This window comes from Oncorhynchus keta, chromosome 10, assembly GCF_023373465.1.
Source record: "Oncorhynchus keta strain PuntledgeMale-10-30-2019 chromosome 10, Oket_V2, whole genome shotgun sequence".
Classification (NCBI taxonomy): Eukaryota; Metazoa; Chordata; class Actinopteri; order Salmoniformes; family Salmonidae; genus Oncorhynchus; species Oncorhynchus keta.
In genome coordinates this window covers 14,557,411-14,583,893 of record NC_068430.1, presented here as the reverse complement: position 1 = coordinate 14,583,893, position 26,483 = coordinate 14,557,411, and the positions used below count along the sequence as shown (strand labels likewise).

The window sequence follows — 26,483 nt, the reverse complement described above, 5'->3', positions numbered from 1 at the left end:
ATGCATTTCATAGGCCTAAGCAGTGTGCAATGTCATCTCCTAAAATAAACTACAGATTGTGTGGTCCCAGCCATCGCACCATGTGGTCCTCATAGTAATGGTTTTATGGGCTTAACACAACACCACAATGCATATGTAAGCAGTGAAATATATTACAGTTTTGGGTTGTTTCTTAGATAGCTATGTATTTGTATAACACATATAGAAATGTATTTGATCTATTTGGCTGTGTTTCATGTGGAAAATAGTGGCAAAGGAAATGAAAGGCTGGGATGAAAAGGACACCAACACCAAACAACATGAAACTAGAATGTCACCCCTTTCATCCATCCATAAATTACTGAACTCATTTATATAGTTTTAATTTGGTTGGAGCCAAAACATAGGCATTTCATTATTGGTTATAAAACTTGAAAAGAAAAGGGAGCTCTTCTTTTATGCATGGTCTGGCCACATAAACACATAGTTCAATTCCTTAATTCAATTATTTCCATATGACTTAGTTAACAATGAAAAGTCATTGAGATGAAAAAGTACTTGGATAATCTTCTTCATAGGGAGGCTTTGTCATCAGCCAATGAAGGGTCACCCCTTTAGATATTTGTGTATTAGGTAGTTGTTGGGGAATTGTTAGATTACTGTTATAGAGTTGTGTGTATTAGGTAGTTGTTGGGGAATTGTTAGATTACTGTTATAGAGTTGTGTGTATTAGGTAGTTGTTGGGGAATTGTTAGATTACTGTTATAGAGTTGTGTGTATTAGGTAGTTGTTGGGGAATTGTTAGATTACTGTTATAGAGTTGTGTGTATGAGGTAGTTGTTGGGGAATTGTTAGATTACTGTTATAGAGTTGTGTGTATTAGGTAGTTGTTGGGGAATTGTTAGATTACTGTTATAGAATTGTGTGTATTAGGTAGTTGTTGGGGAATTGTTAGATTACTGTTATAGATTTGTGTGTATTAGGTAGTGGTTGGAGAATTGTTAGATTACTGTTATAGATTTGTGTGTATTAGGTAGTGGTTGGGAATTGTTTGGATTACTTGTTAGATATTCCTGCACTGTTAGAACTAGAAGCACAAGCATTTCGCTACACTCGCATTAACATCTGCTAACCATGTGTATGTGACCAATAAAATTCGATTTGATTTGTCAAATTATTTCCAATATGGGGATCACCAATATTTAGACGGCTATGTAAGGTAGATAACTTTTACTTGTCGACATCTAAATATAACGTCCCGGACCCTACCGTGCACATACCGGTGTACGTAATTGTCTAACAAAAGGGGGGCATGGACAGCTGACGTGCTGGTGCAGTATTTTGTCCTGCGGCGCATCTTCAGTCCCGACTGAGAAGAAGACCGCAGCGTAGCTATCTGTCTCATCCTCGGACAGATGAGTGACTGACTTTACCTGCCAGGGACAAGCAGTGGTTTCAGTGCCATCTTTTTTCACAGTCTGTGATACCTGTGTTTGGGTTTGCAACTTCTTCAGCTTCACCTGTTATTCACGTCGAATGTCAAACAAATAGCCTAGGCTACAAAAACAATAGGCAACAACGAAGGAAAGTGTTGTCGTTGGCAACCTGAACATCTGGCTGGACATTTGACAGTTTCTCAGAAGATTTGTCTTAATTCGATTTTCTTTTACCAGACTGACTTTTGATGAGCACTGCCTCGTCTCGAATAAATCAGAGACAAACAATGGCATTGATGAATTGACAAGATATCAAATTAGCCTTTTGAAACAAGATGGATAAAATTGTTCAACTTGTTCAACTTCTATAGATAGGCAGGTTTTCCCCCAATTATGAACAGCAAACCAACGCCCAGGACTTGTATTCTTCATTTTATATTGTATGCCTTCTGTTCATGAAAATAGAAATGTTTTGTTTCTTCAAACCCCGAGGATATTCCAGGACCAGGACTGGGTCTAGAAATGGGACAATATCCCGACACTCCTCCAACTCAACCTCAAGGCTATACTTTACCTTTATTCTGCTGCTTCTCATCTTCACGCCTAGAGTGGATTCTTCCTGGTGGTGAGTGCTTTCTTTCATGTGCGCTTGATCCTGCTGAAATAATCATATCGTTTCTATCCAAGATTACATCTTTAATTTATGTCTAGGAGAGCTCTGTCATTGATATCCAAGATTAGATCTGAGTTTCCAGTGGTTTTGGATGACCAGTTGTCTTCTTAATGAGCTAATTCTAGAATATTCCAAGACCTTGCAAAAGCTAGCCCTATTTATGTTGGCTATTTGGGAGTCGAAAATATAAGTGGGAAGAAGTCATATTGCCTAATTCATATATGATGGATAAATATGAATGTAAGAAATAAAGATATCATTATAAAGTCATTAAATATGCGAAACGTCTTGAACAAAGTCAAGATCAAATGTAAAGCATGTTTGGATTTCAATGAAGGTTTTAGGGAAATGGTTTAGGCATACAATCAAAAATTCTATAATAATAATTAATTTTGTAAGAGTATATTCTGAGGAGGCTACATTTGCTTTGCACTGAAACCTGAGTTCATGTCTATGTTTATCCCAAGCCCGAGATTGCCAATTATGTCTTGAGAAATGTGAATTATCCTCGGGATGCAGGAGATGGGAACAATAAGAAACACTAAATGATAGGCTATATCACTATTATGTGGCAAACACATTCAATATTCAAATAGTTTAACTCAATACACCCTTTGAAGTCTATACCTCCATCACACCTTAGAATTAGACTTATACCCTGCTGGAACCTGTAAAGAGATCGCAGCCAACTCCAATTCAAACAGCCACAGGGGGGATGTGTGTGGATTGGAGTTTTAAAACATCAAAACAAACAGCTGCACACTGTGTTCATGAAGATACATGGACTGAGGGACTTTCCACTATCAATCTTGCATATTGGAAATGGCAGATGCAGGCAGTGGTGCATGAAAAAGTGTTCCTTGATGATTTCTCTTGAGGGTAAGAACCCAGGGTGTATAAAGGAAGTGCCTACCTCCAACACTCCAATCTTACTGCGCAAAACATGATAAATCAGCTTTCAGCTAGGGGCAAAATCTTAATTTTCTATTCTGTTTTTATAGTTGAACTAGTTAAAGTAGATTAAATAATTCAAGTGGGCTCAACTCAAAACATAATTTTATGTAAACAACACTGAGGAATTGTATGACTGAATAAAAATAAGGCAGTGTGTGTAATTAAAACAGTGAAGTGAGGCAGAGCGGGGAGACATGGTAGCTCTCTCCAGACTAAGGGTCTAAATATGATTTATGTAGTCCAGTTTTTTTTCCTCATCATGATCTTGATCATTCAGATAAGCAGCAACGTGTTCTCTGGTGTTCTGGACTGATTGTCCTCCCTCCAAACTATGTATGAGGCGTAGAAACAGTCAGGGTCTTTTGGCTCAGCTCTCTACTCTCTCTATGGAGAGAATAAACACTGTGTCTCTGCTCTGCTTTCCTGCTCAGGCTCTGGCAGCAGGGAATGAAGGCAGATTGTTGGGGGGAAGGGACAGGGACAGCCATAACTGGAATGGAAACCCTTTTCTGTTGCTGTCTCAGTGGCACGACACAATGTAGCTGTGATTAAGCCTGGCAGTAATGATGTTCGGTCATCGTAGGGAGCGGGAAAATTAGAGGAGACTGGTGACTTATAGGAGACTGGGGACTTATAGGAGACTGGGGACTTATAGGAGACTGGGGACTTATAGGAGACTGGGGACTTATAGGAGACTGGGGAGACTGGGGACTTATAGGAGACTGGGGACTTATAGGAGACTAGTGACTTATAGGAGACTGGGGACTTATAGGAGACTGGGGACTTATAGGAGACTGGGGACTTATAGGAGACGGGACTTTTAGGAGACTAGTGACTTATAGGAGACTGGGGACTTATAGGAGACTGGGGACTTATAGGAGACTGGGGACTTATAGGAGACTGGGGACTTATAGGAGACTGGGGACTTATAGGAGACTGGGGACTTATAGGAGACTAGTGACTTATAGGAGACTGGGGACTTATAGGAGACTGGGGACTTATAGGAGACTGGGGACTTATAGGAGACTGGGGACTTATAGGAGACTAGTGACTTATAGGAGACTGGGGACTTATAGGAGACTGGGGACTTATAGGAGACTGGTGACTTATAGGAGACTGGGGACTTATAGGAGACTGGTGACTTATAGGAGACTGGGGACTTATAGGAGACTGGGGACTTATAGGAGACTAGTGACTTATAGGAGACTGGGGACTTATAGGAGACTGGGGACTTATAGGAGACTAGTGACTTATAGGAGACGGGGGACTTATAGGAGACTGGGGACTTATAGGAGACTAGTGACTTATAGGAGACTGGGGACTTATAGGAGACTGGGGACTTATAGGAGACTAGTGACTTATAGGAGACTGGGGACTTATAGGAGACTGGGGACTTATAGGAGACTGGGGACTTATAGGAGACTGGGGACTTATAGGAGACTGGGGACTTATAGGAGACTAGTGACTTATAGGAGACTGGGGACTTATAGGAGACTGGGGACTTATAGGAGACTGGTGACTTATAGGAGACTGGGGACTTATAGGAGACTGGTGACTTATAGGAGACTGGGGACTTATAGGAGACTGGGGACTTATAGGAGACTAGTGACTTATAGGAGACTGGGGACTTATAGGAGACTGGGGACTTATAGGAGACTAGTGACTTATAGGAGACTGGGGACTTATAGGAGACTGGGGACTTATAGGAGACTGGTGACTTATAGGAGACTGGGGACTTATAGGAGACTGGTGACTTATAGGAGACTGGGGACTTATAGGAGACTGGGGACTTATAGGAGACTAGTGACTTATAGGAGACTGGGGACTTATAGGAGACTGGGGACTTATAGGAGACTGGGGACTTATAGGAGACTGGGGTCTTATAGGAGACTAGTGACTTATAGGAGACTGGGGACTTATAGGAGACTGGGGACTTATAGGAGACTGGTGACTTATAGGAGACTGGGGACTTATAGGAGACTGGTGACTTATAGGAGACTGGGGACTTATAGGAGACTAGTGACTTATAGGAGACTGGTGACTTATAGGAGACTGGGGACTTATAGGAGACTGGGGACTTATAGGAGACTGGGGACTTATAGGAGACTAGTGACTTATAGGAGACTGGGGACTTATAGGAGACTGGGGACTTATAGGAGACTGGTGACTTATAGGAGACTGGGGACTTATAGGAGACTGGTGACTTATAGGAGACTGGGGACTTATAGGAGACTGGGGACTTATAGGAGACTAGTGACTTATAGGAGACTGGGGACTTATAGGAGACTGGGGACTTATAGGAGACTAGTGACTTATAGGAGACGGGGGACTTATAGGAGACTGGGGACTTATAGGAGACTAGTGACTTATAGGAGACTGGGGACTTATAGGAGACTGGGGACTTATAGGAGACTAGTGACTTATAGGAGACTGGGGACTTATAGGAGACTGGGGACTTATAGGAGACTGGGGACTTGTAGGAGACTGATGACTTATAAGAGACTGGTGACTTATAGGAGACTAGTGACTTGTAGGAGACTAGTGACTTATAGGAGACTGGGGACTTATAGGAGACTGGGGACTTTTAGGAGACTAGTGACTTGTAGGAGACTGATGACTTATAAGAGACTGGTGACTTATAGGAGACTAGTGACTTGTAGGAGACTAGTGACTTATAGGAGACTGGGGACTTATAGGAGACTGGGGACTTTTAGGAGACTAGTGACTTGTAGGAGACTGATGACTTATAAGAGACTGGTGACTTATAGGAGACTAGTGACTTGTAGGAGACTAGTGACTTGTAGGAGACTGGTGACTTATAGGAGACTGGGGACTTATAGGATACTGGTAATTTATAGGAGACTGGGGACTTATAGGAGACTAGTGACTTGTAGGGGACTGGTGACTTATAGGAGACTGGGGACTTATAGGAGACTGGTGACTTATAGGAGACTGGGGACTTATAGGAGACTGGGGACTTATAGGAGACTGGTGACTTATACCAGACTGGTGACTTATAGGAGACTGGTGACTTATAGGAGACTGGTGACTTATAGGAGACTGGTGACTTATAGGAGACTGGTGACTTATAGGAGACTGGGGACTTTTAGGAGACTAGTGACTTGTAGGAGACTGGGGACTTTTAGGAGACTAGTGACTTGTAGGAGACTGATGACTTATAAGAGACTGGTGACTTATAGGAGACTAGTGACTTGTAGGAGACTAGTGACTTGTAGGAGACTGGTGACTTATAGGAGACTGGTGACTTATACCAGACTGGTGACTCATAGGAGACTGGTGACTTATAGGAGACTGGTGACTTATAGGAGACTGGTGACTTATACCAGACTGGTGACTCATAGGAGACTGGTGACTTATAGGAGACTGGTGACTTATAGGAGACTGGGGACTTATAGGAGACTAGTGACTTATAGGAGACTGGGGACTTATAGGAGACTGGGGACTTATAGGAGACTGGGGACTTATAGGAGACTGGGGACTTATAGGAGACTGGTGACTTATAGGAGACTGGGGACTTATAGGAGACTGGGGACTTATAGGAGACTGGGGACTTATAGGAGACTGGGGACTTATAGGAGACTGGGGACTTATAGGAGACTAGTGACTTATAGGAGACTGGGGACTTATAGGAGACTGGGGACTTATAGGAGACTGGTGACTTATAGGAGACTGGGGACTTATAGGAGACTGGTGACTTATAGGAGACTGGGGACTTATAGGAGACTGGGGACTTATAGGAGACTAGTGACTTATAGGAGACTGGGGACTTATAGGAGACTGGGGACTTATAGGAGACTAGTGACTTATAGGAGACTGGGGACTTATAGGAGACTGGGGACTTATAGGAGACTGGTGACTTATAGGAGACTGGGGACTTATAGGAGACTGGTGACTTATAGGAGACTGGGGACTTATAGGAGACTGGGGACTTATAGGAGACTAGTGACTTATAGGAGACTGGGGACTTATAGGAGACTGGGGACTTATAGGAGACTGGGGACTTATAGGAGACTGGGTTCTTATAGGAGACTAGTGACTTATAGGAGACTGGGGACTTATAGGAGACTGGGGACTTATAGGAGACTGGTGACTTATAGGAGACTGGGGACTTATAGGAGACTGGTGACTTATAGGAGACTGGGGACTTATAGGAGACTAGTGACTTATAGGAGACTGGTGACTTATAGGAGACTGGGGACTTATAGGAGACTAGTGACTTATAGGAGACTGGTGACTTATAGGAGACTGGGGACTTATAGGAGACTGGGGACTTATAGGAGACTGGGGACTTATAGGAGACTAGTGACTTATAGGAGACTGGGGACTTATAGGAGACTGGGGACTTATAGGAGACTGGTGACTTATAGGAGACTGGGGACTTATAGGAGACTGTTGACTTATAGGAGACTGGGGACTTATAGGAGACTGGGGACTTATAGGAGACTAGTGACTTATAGGAGACTGGGGACTTATAGGAGACTGGGGACTTATAGGAGACTAGTGACTTATAGGAGACGGGGGACTTATAGGAGACTGGGGACTTATAGGAGACTAGTGACTTATAGGAGACTGGGGACTTATAGGAGACTGGGGACTTATAGGAGACTAGTGACTTATAGGAGACTGGGGACTTATAGGAGACTGGGGACTTATAGGAGACTGGGGACTTGTAGGAGACTGATGACTTATAAGAGACTGGTGACTTATAGGAGACTAGTGACTTGTAGGAGACTAGTGACTTATAGGAGACTGGGGACTTATAGGAGACTGGGGACTTTTAGGAGACTAGTGACTTGTAGGAGACTGATGACTTATAAGAGACTGGTGACTTATAGGAGACTAGTGACTTGTAGGAGACTAGTGACTTATAGGAGACTGGGGACTTATAGGAGACTGGGGACTTTTAGGAGACTAGTGACTTGTAGGAGACTGATGACTTATAAGAGACTGGTGACTTATAGGAGACTAGTGACTTGTAGGAGACTAGTGACTTGTAGGAGACTGGTGACTTATAGGAGACTGGGGACTTATAGGATACTGGTAATTTATAGGAGACTGGGGACTTATAGGAGACTAGTGACTTGTAGGGGACTGGTGACTTATAGGAGACTGGGGACTTATAGGAGACTGGTGACTTATAGGAGACTGGGGACTTATAGGAGACTGGGGACTTATAGGAGACTGGTGACTTATACCAGACTGGTGACTTATAGGAGACTGGTGACTTATAGGAGACTGGTGACTTATAGGAGACTGGTGACTTATAGGAGACTGGTGACTTATAGGAGACTGGGGACTTTTAGGAGACTAGTGACTTGTAGGAGACTGGGGACTTTTAGGAGACTAGTGACTTGTAGGAGACTGATGACTTATAAGAGACTGGTGACTTATAGGAGACTAGTGACTTGTAGGAGACTAGTGACTTGTAGGAGACTGGTGACTTATAGGAGACTGGTGACTTATACCAGACTGGTCACTCATAGGAGACTGGGGACTTATAGGAGACTGGTGACTTATAGGAGACTGGTGACTTATACCAGACTGGTGACTCATAGGAGACTGGTGACTTATAGGAGACTGGTGACTTATACCAGACTGGTGACTTATACCAGACTGGTCACTCATAGGAGACTGGGGACTTATAGGAGACTGGTCACTCATAGGAGACTGGGGACTTATAGGAGACTGGTCACTCATAGGAGACTGGTGACTCATAGGAGACTGGTGACTTATAGGAGACTTGGGACTTTTAGGAGACTAGTGACTTGTAGGAGACTGGTGACTTATAGGAGACTGGGGACTTATAGGATACTGCTGATTTATAGGAGACTGGGGACTTATAGGAGACTAGTGACTTGTAGGAGACTGGTGACTTATAGGAGACTGGGGACTTATAGGAGACTGGTGACTTATAGGAGACTGGGGACTTATAGGAGACTGGTGACTTATAGGAGACTGGGGACTTATAGGAGACTGGGGACTTATAGGAGACTAGTGACTTATAGGAGACTGGGGACTTATAGGAGACTGGGGACTTATAGGAGACTAGTGACTTATAGGAGACGGGGACTTATAGGAGACTGGGGACTTATAGGAGACTAGTGACTTATAGGAGACTGGGGACTTATAGGAGACTGGGGACTTATAGGAGACTAGTGACTTATAGGAGACTGGGGACTTATAGGAGACTGGGGACTTATAGGAGACTGGGGACTTGTAGGAGACTGATGACTTATAAGAGACTGGTGACTTATAGGAGACTAGTGACTTGTAGGAGACTAGTGACTTATAGGAGACTGGGGACTTATAGGAGACTGGGGACTTTTAGGAGACTAGTGACTTGTAGGAGACTGATGACTTATAAGAGACTGGTGACTTATAGGAGACTAGTGACTTGTAGGAGACTAGTGACTTATAGGAGACTGGGGACTTATAGGAGACTGGGGACTTTTAGGAGACTAGTGACTTGTAGGAGACTGATGACTTATAAGAGACTGGTGACTTATAGGAGACTAGTGACTTGTAGGAGACTAGTGACTTGTAGGAGACTGGTGACTTATAGGAGACTGGGGACTTATAGGATACTGGTAATTTATAGGAGACTGGGGACTTATAGGAGACTAGTGACTTGTAGGGGACTGGTGACTTATAGGAGACTGGGGACTTATAGGAGACTGGTGACTTATAGGAGACTGGGGACTTATAGGAGACTGGGGACTTATAGGAGACTGGTGACTTATACCAGACTGGTGACTTATAGGAGACTGGTGACTTATAGGAGACTGGTGACTTATAGGAGACTGGTGACTTATAGGAGACTGGTGACTTATAGGAGACTGGGGACTTTTAGGAGACTAGTGACTTGTAGGAGACTGGGGACTTTTAGGAGACTAGTGACTTGTAGGAGACTGATGACTTATAAGAGACTGGTGACTTATAGGAGACTAGTGACTTGTAGGAGACTAGTGACTTGTAGGAGACTGGTGACTTATAGGAGACTGGTGACTTATACCAGACTGGTGACTCATAGGAGACTGGTGACTTATAGGAGACTGGTGACTTATAGGAGACTGGTGACTTATACCAGACTGGTGACTCATAGGAGACTGGTGACTTATAGGAGACTGGTGACTTATAGGAGACTGGGGACTTATAGGAGACTAGTGACTTATAGGAGACTGGGGACTTATAGGAGACTGGGGACTTATAGGAGACTGGGGACTTATAGGAGACTGGGGACTTATAGGAGACTAGTGACTTATAGGAGACTGGGGACTTATAGGAGACTGGGGACTTATAGGAGACTGGGGACTTATAGGAGACTGGGGACTTATAGGAGACTGGGGACTTATAGGAGACTAGTGACTTATAGGAGACTGGGGACTTATAGGAGACTGGGGACTTATAGGAGACTGGGTGACTTATAGGAGACTGGGGACTTATAGGAGACTGGTGACTTATAGGAGACTGGGGACTTATAGGAGACTGGGGACTTATAGGAGACTGGTGACTTATAGGAGACTGGGGACTTATAGGGGACTGGGGACTTATAGGAGACTAGTGACTTATAGGAGACTGGGGACTTATAGGAGACTGGGGACTTATAGGAGACTGGTGACTTATAGGAGACTGGGGACTTATAGGAGACTGGGGACTTATAGGAGACTGGGGACTTATAGGAGACTGGGGACTTATAGGAGACTAGTGACTTATAGGAGACTGGGGACTTATAGGAGACTGGGGACTTATAGGAGACTGGGGACTTATAGGAGACTGGGTTCTTATAGGAGACTAGTGACTTATAGGAGACTGGGGACTTATAGGAGACTGGGGACTTATAGGAGACTGGTGACTTATAGGAGACTGGGGACTTATAGGAGACTGGTGACTTATAGGAGACTGGGGACTTATAGGAGACTAGTGACTTATAGGAGACTGGTGACTTATAGGAGACTGGGGACTTATAGGAGACTAGTGACTTATAGGAGACTGGTGACTTATAGGAGACTGGGGACTTATAGGAGACTGGGGACTTATAGGAGACTGGGGACTTATAGGAGACTAGTGACTTATAGGAGACTGGGGACTTATAGGAGACTGGGGACTTATAGGAGACTGGTGACTTATAGGAGACTGGGGACTTATAGGAGACTGTTGACTTATAGGAGACTGGGGACTTATAGGAGACTGGGGACTTATAGGAGACTAGTGACTTATAGGAGACTGGGGACTTATAGGAGACTGGGGACTTATAGGAGACTAGTGACTTATAGGAGACGGGGACTTATAGGAGACTGGGGACTTATAGGAGACTAGTGACTTATAGGAGACTGGGGACTTATAGGAGACTGGGGACTTATAGGAGACTAGTGACTTATAGGAGACTGGGGACTTATAGGAGACTGGGGACTTATAGGAGACTGGGGACTTGTAGGAGACTGATGACTTATAAGAGACTGGTGACTTATAGGAGACTAGTGACTTGTAGGAGACTAGTGACTTATAGGAGACTGGGGACTTATAGGAGACTGGGGACTTTTAGGAGACTAGTGACTTGTAGGAGACTGATGACTTATAAGAGACTGGTGACTTATAGGAGACTAGTGACTTGTAGGAGACTAGTGACTTATAGGAGACTGGTGACTTATAGGAGACTGGGGACTTTTAGGAGACTAGTGACTTGTAGGAGACTGATGACTTATAAGAGACTGGTGACTTATAGGAGACTAGTGACTTGTAGGAGACTAGTGACTTGTAGGAGACTGGTGACTTATAGGAGACTGGGGACTTATAGGATACTGGTGATTTATAGGAGACTGGGGACTTATAGGAGACTAGTGACTTGTAGGAGACTGGTGACTTATAGGAGACTGGGGACTTATAGGAGACTGGTGACTTATAGGAGACTGGGGACTTATAGGAGACTGGGGACTTATAGGAGACTGGTGACTTATACCAGACTGGTGACTTATAGGAGACTGGTGACTTATAGGAGACTGGTGACTTATAGGAGACTGGTGACTTATAGGAGACTGGTGACTTATAGGAGACTGGGGACTTTTAGGAGACTAGTGACTTGTAGGAGACTGGGGACTTTTAGGAGACTAGTGACTTGTAGGAGACTGATGACTTATAAGAGACTGGTGACTTATAGGAGACTAGTGACTTGTAGGAGACTAGTGACTTGTAGGAGACTGGTGACTTATAGGAGACTGGTGACTTATACCAGACTGGTGACTCATAGGAGACTGGTGACTTATAGGAGACTGGTGACTTATAGGAGACTGGTGACTTATACCAGACTGGTGACTCATAGGAGACTGGTGACTTATAGGAGACTGGTGACTTATACCAGACTGGTGACTTATACCAGACTGGTGACTTATAGGAGACTAGTGACTTGTAGGAGACTGGTGACTTATAGGAGACTGGGGACTTATAGGATACTGGTAATTTATAGGAGACTGGGGACTTATAGGAGACTAGTGACTTGTAGGGGACTGGTGACTTATAGGAGACTGGGGACTTATAGGAGACTGGTGACTTATAGGAGACTGGGGACTTATAGGAGACTGGGGACTTATAGGAGACTGGTGACTTATACCAGACTGGTGACTTATAGGAGACTGGTGACTTATAGGAGACTGGTGACTTATAGGAGACTGGTGACTTATAGGAGACTGGTGACTTATAGGAGACTGGGGACTTTTAGGAGACTAGTGACTTGTAGGAGACTGGGGACTTTTAGGAGACTAGTGACTTGTAGGAGACTGATGACTTATAAGAGACTGGTGACTTATAGGAGACTAGTGACTTGTAGGAGACTAGTGACTTGTAGGAGACTGGTGACTTATAGGAGACTGGTGACTTATACCAGACTGGTGACTCATAGGAGACTGGTGACTTATAGGAGACGGGTGACTTATAGGAGACTGGTGACTTATACCAGACTGGTGACTCATAGGAGACTGGTGACTTATAGGAGACTGGTGACTTATACCAGACTGGTGACTTATACCAGACTGGTGACTTATAGGAGACTGGTGACTTATAGGAGACTGGTGACTTATAGGAGACTGGTGGTGACTTATACCAGACTGGTGACTCATAGGAGACTGGTGACTTATAGGAGACTGGTGACTTATACCAGACTGGTGACTTATAGGAGACTGGTGACTTATAGGAGACTGGTGACTTATAGGAGACTGGTGGTGACTTATACCAGACTGGTGACTCATAGGAGACTGGTGACTTATAGGAGACTGGTGACTTATACCAGACTGGTGACTTATAGGAGACTGGTGACTTACAGGAGACTGGTGACTTATAGGAGACTGGGGACTTATAGGAGACTGGTGACTTATACCAGACTGGTGACTTATAGGAGACTGGTGACTTATACCAGACTGGTGACCTATAGGAGACTGGTGACTTATAGGAGACTGGTGACTTATAGGAGACTGGTGACTTATAGGAGACTGGTGACTTATAGGAGACTGGTGACTAGTACCAGACTGGTCACTCATAGGAGACTGGGGACTTATAGGAGACTGGTCACTCATAGGAGACTGGGGACTTATAGGAGACTGGTCACTCATAGGAGACTGGGGACTTATAGGAGACTGGTCACTCATAGGAGACTGGGGACTTATAGGAGACTGTGTACTTATAGGAGACTGGTGACTTGTACCAGACTGGTCACTCATAGGAGACTGGGGACTTATAGGAGACGGGTCACTCATAGGAGACTGGGGACTTATAGGAGACTGGTCACTCATAGGAGACTGGGGACTTATACCAGACTGGTCACTCATAGGAGACTGGGGACTTATACCAGACTGGTCACTCATAGGCGACTGGGGACTTATACCAGACTGGTCACTCATAGGAGACTGGGGACTTATAGGAGACTGGTCACTCATAGGAGACTGGTCACTCATAGGAGACTGGGGACTTATAGGAGACTGGAGTCTTATAGGAGAATGGAGACTTATAGGAGACTGGCAACTTATAGGAGACTGGTGTCTTATAGGAGACTGGAGTCTTATAGGAGACTGGAGTCTTATACCAGACTGGTCACTCATAGGAGACTGGCAACTTATACCAGACTGGTCACTCATAGGAGACTGGCGAACTTGTAGGAGACTGGAGTCTTATAGGAGACTGAAGACTTATAGGAGACTGGAGTCTTATAGGAGACTGGAGTCTTATAGGAGACTGGAGTCTTATAGGAGACTGGAGTCTTATAGGAGACTGGAGTCTTATAGGAGACTGGAGTCTTATAGGAGACTGGAGTCTTATAAGAGACTGGTGACTTATAGGAGACTGGAGTCTTATAGGAGACTGGAGTCTTATAGGAGACTGGAGTCTTATAGGAGACTGGAGTCTTATAGGAGACTGGAGTCTTATAGGAGACTGGAGTCTTATAGGAGACTGGAGTCTTATAGGAGACTGGAGTCTTATAGGAGACTGAAGTCTTATAGGAGACTGGAGTCTTATAGGAGACTGGAGTCTTATAGGAGACTGGAGTCTTATAGGAGACTGGAGTCTTATAGGAGACCATGTCATACTGTATGGTTGCTTCACTGCACTCTGTGTTCCTATTCCAGTCTCAGTGGTCAGGGGTCACTCTTAGTTAACTGTGTGGACTCTTCCCTGTCTGTGAAAGTGCTTCTGAAGATCTCACACTTCATAACACTTTTATGGCATGTTTCACAGCGTGGGATTACAATGAAGCGGGACAGAATGGTTAAATGCACACTTTGTAAGAATTCCTGCTGTTCAATAGTCAATTAAACTGACGATGAATACCCATTGATTCTTGAAAAATATAGCTTGTCACGCATCTGACTGGACTTGACTTCACAATATACAGTATCTTGTCCTTCTGAAAGAAAATTAGAAAGAAACACATTTGTTTTTGCATAATAATCGTCCCTGGAAGTTTCCCTGGCCTCCCACTGACAGTGCACCTGTCTATCTGATCTGCAGGTACATTGGAGCCCTGGGTGCACGGGTGATCTGTGACAACATTCCAGGCCTGGTGAACAAGCAGCGCCAGCTGTGCCAGCGCCACCCGGACCTCATGCAGTCTATTGGGGAGGGTGCCAAGGAGTGGATCCGCGAGTGCCAGCACCAGTTCCGCCATCATCGCTGGAACTGCAGCACGCTGGACCGAGACCACACCGTCTTTGGCAGGGTCATGCTGCGCAGTAAGTCTGCGTGTGTGTGTGTGTGTGTGTGTGTGTGTGTGTGTGTGTGTGTGTGTGTGTGTGTGTGTGTGTGTGTGTGTGTGTGTGTGTGTGTGTGTGTGTGTGTGTGTGTGTGTGTGTGTGTGTGTGTGTGTGTGTGTGTGTGTGTTTAGTATTCAACCACTTGAATCTTGGATGTAACATTCACTACATGAATTTGATACAGTACATAAAACTGATGGATTGTTGTAGACTATTACAGAACTATAACGGGACCGCTCAGTTTCCTTTTAGACTTACAGACATCCCAGCCTTAAAGGAAAATGTCCAACAATGTTCAACTTCATGTTCATCATCTCCAGCACCTCTCTAACATCAGTATACGTGAAAATGGCACGTTTCTATGTTTTGCAGTAAAAAAGATAGAGGAATATGTGTTTTTCCAAGACATCATCAGTGTGCATCGTGTAATTCTTACCAATTATGAGGAGTTGTTGCCTACTAAGTGCCTACTAATTTGTCTACCAATTGTCCTGTTATTGTCTACTAATTGGTTGATGTCATTGCAAAAAACACAGATCTTCCTCTATCTATTTTTTTTTTACAAAACATAAAAACATGATATTTTTACATATGCTGATGGTGTGAAACTTCCCTTTAAGGGTATATGCATGTTATATACATATCTCAGTTCAACACTTCATACAACAGTTTATCATCTCTATGTACAAATGCGGACAAATATATTGGCACCGCTTGCAATTGTGTGCAATGTAGCAGAATGTTCTGTTTTCTCTTTTCAATGGAGGTACATTTTTACCCTGTAAGCACCTGCAACTTACCACAGGTGAGATAAATTACATAGTAAATGAGAAAACTTTCCTCCAACCCAATGAATTTGAATTTTTGAATTTTTAATAATTTCACAATTTTTTACTATGAAGTGAAAAATCTCAAATTCAGTTGAGGTCATTTTTCTTGGTTCTGTGTAAATCAAACAAATACAAAAAATGTGAACATTAAACGTTTTTTCAATTTCAACTTCTTTTAGAATAAATAGATAATCGTGCAAGGGTTCTGTCTGCAATAAAGCCCTTTTATGGCGACAACTCATTATGATTGGCTGGGCCTGGCTCCCCAGAGGGTGGACCTGTCTCCCCAGAGGGTGGACCTGTCTCCCCAGTGGGTGGAGCTGGCTCCCAAGTGAGTGGGCCTATGTCCCCCAGGCCTACCCATGGCTGCCCCTGTGCCCAGTCATGTGCAATCCATAGATTAGGGCCTAATTTATTTATTTCAATTAACTGACTGAATACCTGATGAAACTAAGGAGTATTTAATACATCAGCTGTCCATGTGGCTGGTCTCAGACGATCCCGCAGGTGAAGAAGTCAGATGTGGAGGTCCTGGGCAGGCGTGGTTACACTTGATCTGTGGTTGTGAGGCCGGTTGGATATACTGCCAAATTCTCTAAAAAGATGGAGGCGGCTTATGGTAGAGAAATGAACATTCAATTCTCTGGCATCAGCTCTGTTGGACATTCCTGCAGTCAGCATGCCAATTGCACACTCCCTCAAATCTTGAGACATCTGTGGCATTATGTTGTGTGACAAAACTGCACATTTTAAAGTGGCATTTTATTGTCCCCAGCACAATGTGCACCTGTGTAATGATCATGCTGTTTAATCAGCTTCTCGATATGCCACACCTGTCAGGTGGATGGATTATCTTGGCAAAGGAGTAATGCTCACTAACAGGGATGTAAACAAATTTATGCACAACATTTAAGAGAAATACGCTTTTTGTGTGTATTGAACATTTCTGGAATCTTTTATTTTAGCTCATGAAAAATGGGATTATGTTGTGTTTATATTTTTGTTCAGTAATAGTTTCACCTTCTTCAGGAATGAGGAGAGTTGCAGAAAGTGGGTATTCTCTGAAGACAGGTAGCAGATAGAGAGATCCACATGGTGATGTCTAAACAGTAATAGGAGATGTAAATATTTGGGTAGATGTTTCTGGCAGGCAGACAAATCAAATCAAATCAAATCAAATTTTATTTGTCACATACACATGGTTAGCAGATGTTAAATGCCCTTGTGCTTCTAGTTCATACATATCGCCTGTTTTCTGGTTCATTGCGTGAGGAGGAATGAAAACTAGAGGTGGGTGGGAAAAGCAGACCAAATAACCCTGTATCTGCTCTCCTCTCAGATGAAAAGATACCTAGTGACTGAGAAAGCTGCCATCTGTGCAAATTAAAGGGTGAAAACGAGAGGCACCTTAAATGGGCTGTTGGTAGCCATGTTTCTTTGTTCTAGCTATCCACCATAGGCCTGCTGTACATGGACGGATTGTACAGGAACATTGTACAGAGACAAAATGCCCAAGTTCCAAGGAACGTAGACACTGTTTAAATTTAGATTGCATGGGATATAGTGCACACAAACAGATTTTAATCAAATATAGGCATGTTTGTTTCTGTGCAATGTCATCTGCACTATGCAAGTCGAAAGCTTTCAGTTGGGCATATGTTAGTGTTCAAAGCATGAAGTTGGCTCTAGACTGATGTAACTACAGTGTATAGTGTAACCACTTGTTTGAGACGGACTTTGTTTTGCCTGTTTAAGACTGACTTTGTTTTGCCTGTTTGAGACTGACTTTGTTTTGCCTGTTTGAGACTGACTTTGTTTTGCCTGTTTGAGACTGACTTTGTTTTGCCTGTTTGAGACAGACTTTGTTTTGCCTGTTTGAGACAGACTTTGTTTTGCCTGTTTAAGACTGACTTTGTTTTGCCTGTTTGAGACAGACTTTGTTTTGCCTGTTTAAGACTGACTTTGTTTTGCCTGTTTGAGACAGACTTTGTTTTGCCTGTTTAAGACTGACTTTGTTTTGCCTGTTTGAGACAGACTTTGTTTTGCCTGTTTGAGGCAGACTTTGTTTTGCCTGTTTGAGACTGACTTTGTTTTGCCTGTTTAAGACTGACTTTGTTTTGCCTGTTTGAGACAGACTTTGTTTTGCCTGTTTGAGGCAGACTTTGTTTTGCCTGTTTGAGACTGACTTTGTTTTGCCTGTTTGAGACAGACTTTGTTTTGCCTGTTTGAGACAGACTTTGTTTTGCCTGTTTGAGACTGACTTTGTTTTGCCTGTTTAAGACTGACTTTGTTTTGCCTGTTTGAGACAGACTTTCTTTTGCCTGTTTGAGACAGACTTTCTTTTGCCTGTTTGAGACTGACTTTGTTTTGCCTGTTTGAGACAGACTTTGTTTTGCCTGTTTGAGACAGACTTTGTTTTGCCTGTTTGAGACTGACTTTGTTTTGCCTGTTTGAGACAGACTTTGTTTTGACCAACAAAAAAAACGAAGATAAAAACAGCTCCAGCCTTACTTTCACCAATTCAGAACATCTATTTATATTGTGAATTGGCCATAACCAGGTTCAGCCAGCTCTGTTCCATGTGGACTGTCTACGGTTTTCCTACTCTTCAACTTGGTGACTGATTATAGAACTGAGAAATGAGGTGTGTGTATTCTCAATCCATTCAATCAATTCCATAATAAATTACATTCATGAATCAGGGAGTGTAGACAATTCCAACAACTGAATCCTGCAAGATACTGTTCTTAATTATACAACTACCTTTTTTTGCCAAAGCTGAGATGCTGAAAACATTTTTTTTTGCCCACGCAACAGAGGTCTTTATTGGTCCACTAATACAGGACTAATAAAGGCCCAGTGCACTACTTTTGTGAAAAAATATGTTTTTCAATTATTTTAAACTTTTTTAATAAAGTTATTATTATTTGTTTAAAAACATTGGGGTGCTGCAGCACCCCTACTCCCCACAGCTATGGGAACACATCTGCCCCTCCCTTCCCTGACCTTAACAGAGGCTATCTAACGATGACATCTTCTAACACAAAATCCCCTCCATCATATCACCCCAGGTAGTCGGGAGGCAGCATTTGTGTACGCCATCTCCTCGGCAGGCGTGGTCTATGCAATTACCAGGGCCTGCAGCCAGGGGGACCTCAAGATCTGCAGCTGCGACGCCCAAAAGCGGGGCCAGGCTAGTGACGACAGGGGCGAATTTGACTGGGGCGGCTGCAGCGACAACATCAACTATGGCATCAAGTTCACCAAGACCTTTGTTGATGCCAGAGAAAAGATGGTGAAGGACGCTCGGGCACTGATGAATCTACACAACAACCGCTGTGGACGAATGGTGAGCAATGGCGTAGGGGTTAAGGGGCATTATACTTTTTGAAATGTGCACTGTGATGCATCTGGACTTGATACACACAGCTAACTGGCTGACAGGCAGTCCCTTTCAACTAACAGAGCATGCTATAACTACTGTGTAACAACATGGTTACTACAATGGAACAGACATTCTGGGTAAAATTCAAGCCACTGTTAAACAGACATTCTGTAAATGCTCTAGACCTGAATAGTGAGTGTACTGGGTTGGTCACAAGTGAGCCTGTGTCTTAACCACCAATGACATTATCCAACCATTTCGATTTCAGGCAGTGAAGCGCTTTATGAAACTGGAGTGCAAGTGTCATGGCGTCAGCGGCTCCTGTGCCCTTAGAACCTGCTGGCTGGCCATGTCGGACTTCCGGAGGACCGGAGACTACCTCCGGAAGAAGTACAACACGGCCATCGAGGTGACCATGAACCAGGATGGCACCGGGTTCATGGTGGCTGACAAGGACTTCAAGGGAACCACCAAGAATGAGCTGGTGTATGTAGAAAAGTCCCCTGACTACTGCCTCATGGACAGAGCAGCAGGTGGGTCAACTCAACCAGTTCAAGGTGTTAGGTAGGGCCAGGAGTTTTTCTTCAACACATGACCTGACAGAGAAAAACACAGATGTTTTAGCTAAGAGGAAATCTCTTTATGCAAAAAAATTGAGTATATGATTCAGAATAATATCACAGTTAGTCATACATAGTTTGATGGATGTTATTCAAATACTTATCACCAAACGTATATTTTGCAATCAGAAACCTAGCTGCTCTGAGTAAAGACTGTTACCCAGAAGGTAGATAATATAGCGGCCTACTCCTCAAATACGTCTATGAGAATACCAGACTCATCTGCCGAAGGCCTGCATACCTCCATAGCTTAGAGTTCAATTATTTGACCTTTAACTTCTCTCTAATTCCAACTGTGTTTTCTCTGCCTTGGTAATCTCTGTTTCTCATGCCCCTCATGTCCTATCACTTCAGCAGAGAGTTCAAAGAGCTCTAGAACAGCTAACAGGCTCTGGTTATGATACCTTGGATGTATTGTGTGTTACTGGTATCTTCCTAATCTCTGTTAGACCTATGGTTATAGGTTGACACCTAGTGAACTAATGTTAATTAAGAAGAGAAGCTACACTACGCCCCTAGACTACTTCAAGGTGCAGCAGGGCTGATTTTAAAGGGCTTATAGCTCTCGTATCCGCTAATCTCTATTGTATAGGAATTCACACCCTAAGGATATACCAGGGTAATTTTTCAAATCCTTCTGTGGTCCCTATTAAGCTCCACTCCCAAATGCTCAAGGGGAATACCTCCACTCACACCCCTTCACTCACGGGCCGGCTTGTCTTTAACCATGGCGTCTGTCTTGTGCCCTCTCCAAAGGCTCCCTGGGAACGGCAGGGAGAGTCTGCAACAAGTCTTCTAGGGGCACAGACAGCTGCGAGGTCATGTGTTGCGGACGGGGCTACGACACAATGCGCGCCAAGCGAGTCACCAAGTGCGAGTGCAAGTTCAAGTGGTGTTGCGCCGTGGAGTGTAAGGACTGTGAGAACACTGTGGACGTTCACACCTGTAAGCCCCACAGGCGACCCGATTGGCTGGACCAAACCAGACGCTGAGGCCCATTCTTTAAAAGAACGTAGTAGTGGTCAACTGCATTGTGGGATATGTATTTCCTACTCCTGACTCCTTACGCACTCCTTTCGGACCTCCATTACATCTGACAACCCCTTCTAAAGTGACATCCTAAAGAACCTTTCCCAAGGCGCCGTATCCCAACTTGGTTTGGATGGTGCAGTGCTGTATGGGACTGTTCGGTGGGAAGGCTTTCTAAGAGAATGGTTGGGCTGGGAGAGGGGATAGTTCCTATTTATGTTTTTGTTTGTTTGTGTTGATTGTGTGCTGCTTCCAAGGTGCCGAGGACACTATTTTTCTACAGACATTCATTCACACAGTATCTGTTGTGGAAATGCAGAACAGGACATTGTACTGTGAGCACACCAGAGATTGAGTTAGGATTGTTGGCTGGTGTATGTGTTGTTGCTTTTTTGCTTTGTTTAAGACTATGTTCTCTCTAAATCTGTGATCACTTTGTTCAGTGTTTCATTGGCCTTACAATAGAAAGAGATGAAGAACTGAAATTGTACTCTGCTTGATATAATGGAAAGACTGACATGTATTCAGTTGTTAGGAGTAAAAAATTATATTTAAAAATGGAGGACTTACCCTACTGGTAAAGTGCATTGGGATTGATGTACAGCAGAAAGTCTAACGATCAACGTTTACCGCGGGCCAGAGAGCTGCTCTATAGACACTCATGTAAAGTAGCAGTCAAAACATTTAGACACACCTCCTCATTCAATGGTTTTTCTTTATTTTTACTATTTTCTACATTGTAGAATAATAGTGAAGACATCTTAACTATGAAATAACACATATGGAATCATAATAATAATAATATATGCCATTTAGCAGACGCTTTTATCCAAAGCGACTTACAGTCATGTGTGCATACATTCTACGTATGGGTGGTCCCAGGAATCGGACCCACTACCCTGGCGTTACAAGCACCATGCTCTACCAACTGAGCTACAGAAGGACCACTATGTAGTATCCAAAAAGGTTTTAAACAAATCTAAATATATTTTATATTTGAGTTGCCACCCTTTGCCTTGATGACAGCTTTGCACACTCTTGCCTGTCTCTCAACCAGCTTCACCTGGAATGCTTTTCCAACAGTCTTGAAGGAGTTCCCACATATGCTGAGCACTTGTTGTCTGCTTTTCCTTCACTCTGCGGTTCAACTCATCCCAAACCATCTCAATTGGGTTGAGGTCTGGTGATTGTGGAGGCCAGGTCATCTGATGCAGCAGCTACATCACTCTCCACCTAATGGTCAAATATCCCTTACACAGCCTGGAGGTGTGTTGGGTCACTGTCCTGTTGAAAAACAAATGATAGTCCCGCTAAACACAAATCAGATGGGATGGCGTATCACTGCAGAATGATGTGGTAGCCATGCTGGTAAAGTGGGCCTTGAATTCTAAATAAATCACAGACAGCGTCACCAGTAAAGCACCCCCACACCATCACACCTCCTTCTCCATGCTTCATGGTGGGGACCACACATGCAGCGATAATCCGTTCACCTACTCTGCTTCTCACAAAGACACTGCGAATGGAACCAAAAATCCCAAATTTGGACTCATCAGACCAAAGGACAGATTTCCACCGGTCTAATGTCCATTGCTCGTGTTTCTTGGTCCAAGCAAGTCTCATCTTATCATTGGTGTCCTTTAGTAGTGGTTTCTTTTCAGCAATTCGACTATGAAGGCCTGATTCATGCAGTCTCCTCTGAACAGTTGATGTTCACATGTGTCTGTTACTTGAACTCTGTGAAGCATTTATTTGGGCTGCAATTTCTGAAGCTGGTAACTCTAATGAACTTATCTGCAGCAGAGGTAACTCTGGGTCTTCCTTTCCTGTGGTGGTCCTCATGAGAGCCAGTTGCATCATAGCGCTTGATGGTCTTTGCGACTGCACGGATTGACTGACCTTCATGTCTTAAACTCATGGACTCTTTGCTTATTTGAACTGTTCTTGCCATAATATGGACTTGGTCTTTTACCAAATTGGGCTATCTTCTGTATACCACCTCTACCTTGTCACAACACAACTGATTGGCTCAAACGCATTAAGAAGGAAAGAAATTCCACAAATGAACATTTAACAAGGCACACCTGTTAATTGAAATGCATTCCAGGTGACTACCTCATTAAGCTAGTTGAGAGAATGCCAGGAGTGTGCAAAGCTGTCATAAAGGCAAAGGTTGGTTACTTTGAAGAATCTAAAATATATTTAGATTTGTTTAACACTTTTCTGGTTACTACATGATGCTATATCTGTTATTTCATAGTGGTGATGTCTTCACTATTATTCTACAATGTAGAAAATAGCAAAAATAAAGAAAAACCCTGGTATGAGTAGGTGTCCAAAATTCTGACTGTTACTGTAGCTAAATACGAAGCAAAGAAATTCATTTAAATAAATGTTTCTGTTATAAGAGTAAAGTGAAACAAACGTTGTCGACTGAGATGGATAGTATGTCTCCTCTCTCTTCAGTGTGACAGGTACTCTTACAGTATGTGCTATCAATCTATTATTGTACGTGTTCCTAAATGTATACGGTGTGATGGATGGGAGCTGTCATCTCTTATTATTTATCACTGGTTTCCAATTACTGAAGCTGCTAGCTTCTACTGTATATTCAGAAAGTATTCAGACCCCTTGACTTTGTTCACATTTTCTTACATTACAGCCTTATTCTTAACATTTTTCTCATCAATCTACACAATACCCCATAATGACAAAGCGAAAACAGGTTTTTACAAATGTTTGAAAATGTATCACAAATAAAAAACAGAAATACCTTTTTTACATAAGTATTCAGACCCTTTGCTATGAGACTTGAAATTGAGCTCAGATGCATCTTGTTTCCATTGATCATTCTTGAGATGTTTCTACAACTTGATTGGAATCCACCTGTGGTAAATGAAATTGATTGGACATGATTGGGAAAGGCTCGCACCTGTCTATATATCTGACATGCACAGTTGACAGTGCATATCAGAGAAAAAAACAAGCTCTGAGGTTGAACGAATTGTCCGTAGAACTCCGAGACAGGATTTTGTCGCGGCACAGATCTGGGGAATACCAAAAAATGTCTGCAGTATTGAAGGTCCCCAAGAACATAGTGGCCTCCATCATTCTTAAATGGAAGAAGTTTGGAACCACCAAGCCTATTTCTAGGGCTGGCCGCCTGGCCAAACTAAGCAATCAAGGGAGTGGGCCATGGTCAGGGAGGTGACCATGAACCCAATGGTCACTCTGACAGAGGTCCAGAGTTCCTCTGTGGAGATGGGAGAACCTTCCAGAAGGACAACCATCTCTGTAGCACTCCACCAATCAGACCTTTGTAGTAGAGTGGACAGACGGAAGCCACTCCTCAGAAAAAGACACATGACTGCCCGCTTGAAGTTTGCCAATAGGCACCTAAAGGACTCTCAGACAATGAGAAACAAGAATCTCTGGACTGATGAAACCAAGATTGAACTCTTTGGCCTGAATGCCAAGTGTCACATCTGTATAAAACCTGACACCATCCCTACGGTGATGCATGGTGGTGGCAGCGTCATGCTTTGAGGATGTTTTTCAGCTGCAGGGACTGGGAGACTAATCTGGATCAAGGGAAAGATGAATGGAGCAAAGTACAGAGATATCCTTGATGAAAACCTGCTGCAGGGTGCTCAGCACCTCAGACTGGGGTGAAGGTTCACCTTCCAACAGGACAACAACCCTAAGCACACAGCCAAGACAAGTTTCTGAATGTCCTTGAGTGGCCCAGCCAGAGCACAGACTTGAACCCGATCAAACATCTCTGGAGACATCTGAAAATAGCTGTGCAACCTGTCAAAGCTTGAGAGGATCTGCAGAGAAGAATGGGAGAAACTCCCCAAATACAGAGGTGCCAAGTTTTAAGGTCGTACTCAAGAACACTCAAGGCTGTAATTGCTGCCAAAGGTGCTTCAACAAAGTACTGAGTAAAGGTGTCTAAATACTTATGTAAATGTGATATTTCAAGTTTTTATTTGTAATACATTTGCAAAAAATTCTAACAACCTGTTTTTACTTTGTCATTATGGGGTATTGTGTGTATAATTGTATCAATTTTAGAACAAGGCTGTAATTGAACAAAAGCAGTAAAATACATGTGATGATCATAACTACTTTTTAAGCTGAATGAGGTGTCAGTTTATGTTAAAAAGATCAACATTTTCAAATGTAAATGGTAACTGATATGATTTTAATGCAATGTTCTCGAACGGTTGGGAGTGGTGGGTAAGTTGTATTGTCATGTTAGTTGAAGAGTTATTGTCACCTTGGGTAAGACCCAAAAATACCACACTAGTTCTATATTAAACCTTGTTGATCCTTCTGTCATTCACATCAGTTTTCTTCCATCCTCATACTGCTGCCCATGTCACTGAGATACAGGAGCTGATATTCACTGAATGTAGGCTACTCCACACTGTTCTTGAGTAATTCATTAAATTAGGATAGATTAAAAAAAGTCCTCCTAATGTCAGCGCCAGACTCAGCACTCGCCAAATCCGTGGTGAAGGCCCTCCAATTACAGAGTACTCCTCACCAATGCCAGAAGTTTGAATTATTTCTCTATTTCATAGACTGTATAAACCAGGGGATATTATTCAGACTGTTTTATTTTCACAGAGCATTATTGTGAAATGATTAGTCATATTAATCACTTTTGAAAAAAGCTTTTATTGGTCTCTAAATCTTTTTAAAGGGCAGTGCAGTTGTGTCCTTGTGGAAATGTCCTGCCAAATCTCATGTAGTGAACATGGAACAGGAAACACCTGCCTTTCTCACATCAGTCTTTTAAAATAACCAGCTTGTCACTGCCTGCATTCTCCTCCCATCATAGTGATATCTAATGGGCATCTATTTAGTGACAGGACGATCATTCTAAAATTGTCCCAGGGGAAAGAAAGCTGAGGGTGGAAGACCTCAATGCACTCAGTGACACAATAAAAATAAACAAGTATCGTAATGTATTCACTTCTTTAATCATACAACAGTTAGTTTACATGCAAAAGCATCTTTATCAGTATCAATTATTGTAATTTCTATTTATTTACTACAAAAAGTTACTGGGGGCCTCTGCGGTTCACTATGCACTCCTTGCCAAATCTGTCATGAATTCAACAAGATATAGCATATTGATATAGCATATTGTGGTAAACCCATAGTCAATACACATCCCACACCTGGTCCCACCGCGTTGCGATCTAGGGGGCTGCTTTAGAGTTGGGTGGTGGGTCAGTGTTTGGTTGAGCCATGTGTTTGCTACTTACCTGTCTGTCCGAGCCGACCGCAGTCCACAACAGCGCAGCATAGC

General features: G+C 43.2%; 1 protein-coding gene across 1 annotated transcript; it reads left to right on the top strand.

Moving 5' to 3' along the window:
• Window positions 1-1,292: 1,292 nt before the first annotated feature.
• Window positions 1,293-25,504, top strand: LOC118389619 (protein Wnt-2b-A-like). The gene is made up of 5 exons (XM_052526535.1): window positions 1,293-2,040; window positions 15,055-15,275; window positions 19,198-19,475; window positions 19,780-20,044; window positions 20,888-25,504. The coding sequence occupies exons 1-5, from the start codon at window positions 1,871-1,873 to the stop codon at window positions 21,121-21,123; spliced, it is 1,170 nt and encodes a 389-aa protein (XP_052382495.1). The 5' UTR covers window positions 1,293-1,870; the 3' UTR covers window positions 21,124-25,504.
• Window positions 25,505-26,483: the final 979 nt, after the last annotated feature.

Bases quoted from the DNA above. Each gene is read 5' to 3' on its own strand.
- LOC118389619 (XM_052526535.1), top strand. From the start codon at position 1,871: ATGAAAATAGAAATGTTTTGTTTCTTCAAACCCCGAGGATATTCCAGG. The intron at 2,041-15,054 runs GTGAGTGCTTTC...TCTGATCTGCAG, and splicing joins AGAGTGGATTCTTCCTGGTG to GTACATTGGAGCCCTGGGTG. The intron at 15,276-19,197 runs GTAAGTCTGCGT...ATATCACCCCAG, and splicing joins TGGCAGGGTCATGCTGCGCA to GTAGTCGGGAGGCAGCATTT.